The 4,942-nt window shown below is 39.1% G+C and overlaps 1 protein-coding gene across 1 annotated transcript in view; it reads right to left on the bottom strand.

Annotated features, from left to right (window-relative positions):
* Positions 1-265: 265 nt before the first annotated feature.
* SOCS5 (suppressor of cytokine signaling 5) overlaps positions 266-4,942 on the bottom strand; it is a 4,885-nt gene continuing 208 nt past the window's right edge. The window contains 2 exon segments of the mRNA XM_010292382.1: positions 266-2,203; positions 2,206-2,601. Coding sequence (XP_010290684.1) covers positions 974-2,203; positions 2,206-2,589 — 1,614 coding nt within the window. The 5' untranslated portion in view covers positions 2,590-2,601 and the 3' untranslated portion in view covers positions 266-973.

Here is a 4,942-nt window from a genome sequence, read left to right as displayed (position 1 = left end):
AAATAAAGTGTAACAGTACCTTTGAAACCTGACATTTATTTCAGATACGTCAGATTTTGTATTCTGATTATAATAATTCAACCACTTGTAATTTTCTCCATAAAAATATCAGACTACTTTAAATAATTAAACATTTTTTTCTCTTCACTATTACCTTCCATTGTAAGTTACTAGTAGTCAGGCCACCAAATGTTGTTGGTGGTGTTGCTGTTGTAGAAAAAAACCAAAACTTTTTGTTTCATAGCAATAATCTAATCCCATGTCCTGCCACTGAATCAGTAATTCACACTGGAAGGTATTTAACTGTCCAAGACAGTATCACTTTTGCTAACAATGCCACTTAAATCTCCAAGTGTTTAAAACAGAATTACAGTACTGAGCAGGCATATTCAAGTCTTAATGATTAGGAAACCTTATACACTTAGAAAAGCATGATTCATCTATTCGCATCAAAACACCATTAACTCTTAATGAACTGCTTCTAATGAACTGCTCTTCATTAAAAGAAAATACTCTCATTCACTAGTATTTGGAAACTTGTTTGTGAGCTAAATTAGTACTTTGAGTAGTGGAAAGTTCTCAAGAGGATAATTTTTCAAAAATACTTCAAATATTAGCAAAAATGCTCCTCTAATAAAGCCTTTCTTTATTAGCATTACATGAATACCCCATGGAAAATGCCTCATAGTTTCTTCATCCAATTACTACAGCTATAAAAGGGAAACAAAATATTTAGAAATTAGCAAAAATATTTTCATTAGGCCTTAATGAAAAACGTGCAGAATTGTCTGCTTATTGTTTCCAAGAGGCATCACAACTTAGTTTGATTAACAGCAGGCAGCATCTGACAGGATACTAACACTCAGCTTAAACAGGATATTGCAGAAAAGCTAGACGTTGTTGGTGCACTCACTGCAGTTAAACTGTAACACACAAAAAAAAGCATATTCTAGAAGCTTATTCTGATTTCCATTTACTTTGTTTTTATAGGTTCCCGCTCCAGCCATCGCACCCTGACTTTTTGTTTATAGTGATACTCCTTTAGAAAGTCTTGCAACATTGAGGGTAGAGGAAGGTCATCAATTCCATCATACGTAGTGCACCTGCAGATTACTGCCCGGCAGATATACTGCAGACTAAAGGGGAAAGTCCTGTTCAGAGATACAGTAAGTAATGGTTCAAAGAACATGCAAGAGCTAGGGTCTTTGTAGTGTTCCAGAAGCCCTGTAACAGTGGAGGAGTGAAACACACAGGGATCATGAGCATCGAAACTAAAGTTGTGATTCCACTGCTCAATTCGTGCATGTAGCGATCGGTTATAGCGACGGAAGCTCACAGAGAAGAGGTAGTCCTCTTGCGCAGAATCCCTGAGCAAAAAAGTGCCTTCGGGTTTACCCTCCAGAAGTGCTTCTGCTTCATAGCGGTCCATCACACCCCAGTAACATGGGTTACCTGTGATCTGAAGTAGGTCTGGCACAAGGCAATGGATGTAATCAATCTGAGTATGCACTTTCCAAGCCCCCTGCCTGCTGATATGGCCGTGGCTCTCTCCAGACATCTGACGCTGCTTCTGCCTGCGTGACTGCAGACAAAGTGTTGTTGTGTCCTCTTCAGAGTCACAGTTCCCTGGAGGTGTTATGTTTTTGTCCCCGGTCAGCTCAGTCATACCAGGGGCTAACTTTGGTCCCAGTTTATACAATGGATTAACCTGTGCTGTAGCTTCAAAAGTGTGTATTTGGGCATTGGGAGGGGGATCAACCCCTTCTTCAATACTAAGTCTACGTCTCTCTCTCAGCCTGTCTTCTTCATCTTCTGTGGAAACCAAGGAAGGATCAAATGTGTCAAAAAAAGTTGAATGAGGACTCACAGGCGCTGTGTGCTGTTTAATCAGATGCCACTTCTGAGCCAGATCCGAGCCTGCAGGAAAAGGGCATTTCTCAAGCATTAGTTCAGAGAGATGGATCTTTCTTTTGTTAGAAAACAGAGGTTTGGACTGTTTGCTGTAAGTTCTCATAGGAAAACACAGCCCAACAGTATCTTGTAGACGCTGTCGCAGAGAACGGCTACCTACTGTCCTGTTTGATACTGCATCCATATCATGGACAGAGCTCACCCCATACCTTCTCTCTCTCCTCTGCAAACCACTTCGTGTTCTACCAAATCTTTTTTCAGTATCCAAGGAGCTCTGGGTTTTGGTAGACCAGGACAGGAATGCTTCTTCTTCCCACCCCAAGGAGCATGCCGAGAATAAGAGTCCCTTCGAGCAAGTCTAGCTCCCGTGGTGACACACGAGTCATTCTCTTTCTCAATGCTTATTTCAAGAATCTGAGGAATTTCTGTGACACAGTTTTGGTTCCGCCTTGCCGAATTCTTTGAAGGACTTAAACCTAATTGCAAAGCAATGTTTTCTCTCAAAGGGCTGCTGGGTTGTTGTTGAGCCAAATCAGTTATCTGGACAGCTTTCTCTTTAGCAGATGAGCAACTATTGGAGTTCACAACTACATTTTCACTTTGGCTTCCACCCTCATGACTGAAGAGGTTCTGGCACCTGTATTTGAAATTGCTCCACATCTTTCCCACTTTATCCATGGATTATGTTATCTAAATTCAAGAGGAGATAAATATTAAAATAAAAATATAGTTCACATAAAATAAGGATACATCTTCAGTTATCAATTAAGTCACAGACACAGGACAACTGTTAATTGAACACACTACCTTTGAAAAAGGGCCTTAATGTTTGTATGGTTATGTGGAAGTGACATGCATTACACCATTTTGATATTTAGAAGAATTACCATGAAGAAAATGTTTAGGAAATTACAAACATTTTATTTACAAGCAGGCCCTCCCATTTTTCTGTAGGCACATAGGTAGGTCTGCATTGTTTTATCTGATGGACAGGAAATATGCAGTCTAAAATTCTTAATTTTGTGAATAATTTATAAGTCATATGTAAGGTATCACTCTCTGATAAGCTTCCAATAAGCAGCAGTAAAACAAATCCTGATAGAGAACTATTCAAGTCACTCCAAACTATGAGAGCAGTTAGTGAAATCCAACAAGTGCACTGCAAATGTCCAGATACACCATCTAAAAGCAAAAGCTCCAGCCGCAGGTCAGAAATTCCAAGCTATAACTGACAAGATTAAAAGAAATCATCTTTAGAGGAAAAAAAAGCACTCAGCATTCTTAGATGAGGCAATCAGCAAAAGACAAGGAAAGGCAGTAAGGTATCAGCAGAATTTTAGAATTATAAAGTCTCTGATACATTAATAAAATCCATATATATGAAACATCTAAAAAACAAAAGAAAAAAAACTGTCTGGCTTTATTACTTAAGATACAAAGGAATGAAAGAGCCCTAGGAGCTTTTCTATTTTTAGTAAGAGCATTTAAAAAGAAAGCAGCTCCGCAGCAGAAACACGATAACACTGAATCATGAAGATACAGTAAAAAGATAAAAACATTAGCAGTGTGTATTCTGCAACTACTTCTTTAGAAATAGGAGTTTGATAATTGGAACAAGACTGCCAAAAACACAGGACTGCCCTAGGACTGAAACAGGCTACTTCTGTACTAAAAAAAGTCAGGCAATGCCAAGCTAAATTAGATCTAATTAAATTCTGAGAGAAGTGCTAAACTTAAAGGATTAAACCATGTCATCTTATCTAATTTAACTCTTAATGGATACTGCTCTGTTCTTTGGAAGCATATTATTTTGAAGCAACATTCCTCTGTTGCTGCAGTTCTTTCCTGTTCACAGCTAGAAAGGAATCTGAAGCAGTGGTTGAATGCACTGGGTCTCAGGAAATGATGTGGATGATAAACAAGTATGCAATGCTCTAGTGATCCAGTCTAGAAGTCCCTTAAGATCGAAGCACAGCTGTGAGCCCATGACTTTACAGCAGAGTCCACTGAGACTGGGGAAGAGTCAGAGGTATAGCTTATATGAGAATTATGAAAGGATAATGAACGTGAAACACCTAACCATTATAGGAACAGAAAACAAAAGGAGCAAAAGCTTTCTTCCCCACCCCCTCCCTCCCTCAGATACTTCAGCAAACCCAGAAAGCTAGGTATCAACATCCAATTGCATAAAAAAAAAAAACACCTTAAGAATTTAGGACAGATGCAGGGAGGTGGGGAGAGGGAACATCAGGCCTTAACAGTCTCTGGAGATTACTGGTCCAAGTTACCTAGACCACAATGCTAAGGACAAACTGAACACCACCAAAGTAGTTATTAAGGAGGGAGACATTCGCAAAGAAATGTTATACATCAAAGATGCTATAGAGTTCTGTGCATATGTAAAAGTGAAAGTGTGTAAGTAAATGAGCAAGGAATGTCTTCCTGATTTAAAAAATATTCCTAAATTTGTTCTTTCTGGAGTTGTCTGGACCAAACTGAGGGACTAGGAGCAGCAGAACTAATAAAGTCAGATCAAGTACACATTTGTCAGAACCATACAATCACGTATCATGCCATCACAATAATCATAGCTGTTTGCAGTGTCTCAGAATATCCACACTGACCAGGAGGCAGCATATGTTTGCCGGCTGCCAGCCTGCCAACACAAGTGTATAAGGTTGACTTCTACCCACTTTTCTCTCAAGTCGTACATTTCTTTCTCTTCCTAGTCACAAAGATGTTTAAAATTTTTGGGAAGGGAAAAGGAAGAGAGAGTATATAACCTCAATTCCCTTGGGAAATCAGGCTAGAAACAGTTCACATCTTTGCAACAATGAACTGGAATTACTTTTCTAACCAAACAGTCATTCGCTATTCAGTGGTGTCTTTTATTCTAAAATTGCTCATTATTGCTCTTCCTTTGCACTATTAGTCTACAATGTCTTTGGACAGTTAGGTGGGTGGAAAGTTCTCTACACTTGCCCAGAAAGCTTCAAGAACAAAGAAAAAACAAACAATATCACCCCCTCCT

This window comes from Phaethon lepturus, unplaced genomic scaffold (genome assembly GCF_000687285.1).
Source record: "Phaethon lepturus isolate BGI_N335 unplaced genomic scaffold, ASM68728v1 scaffold35218, whole genome shotgun sequence".
Lineage (NCBI taxonomy): Eukaryota > Metazoa > Chordata > Aves > Phaethontiformes > Phaethontidae > Phaethon > Phaethon lepturus.
The sequence above is the reverse complement of the archived record's forward strand: the minus strand, read 5'-3'. Positions and strand labels throughout refer to the sequence as shown.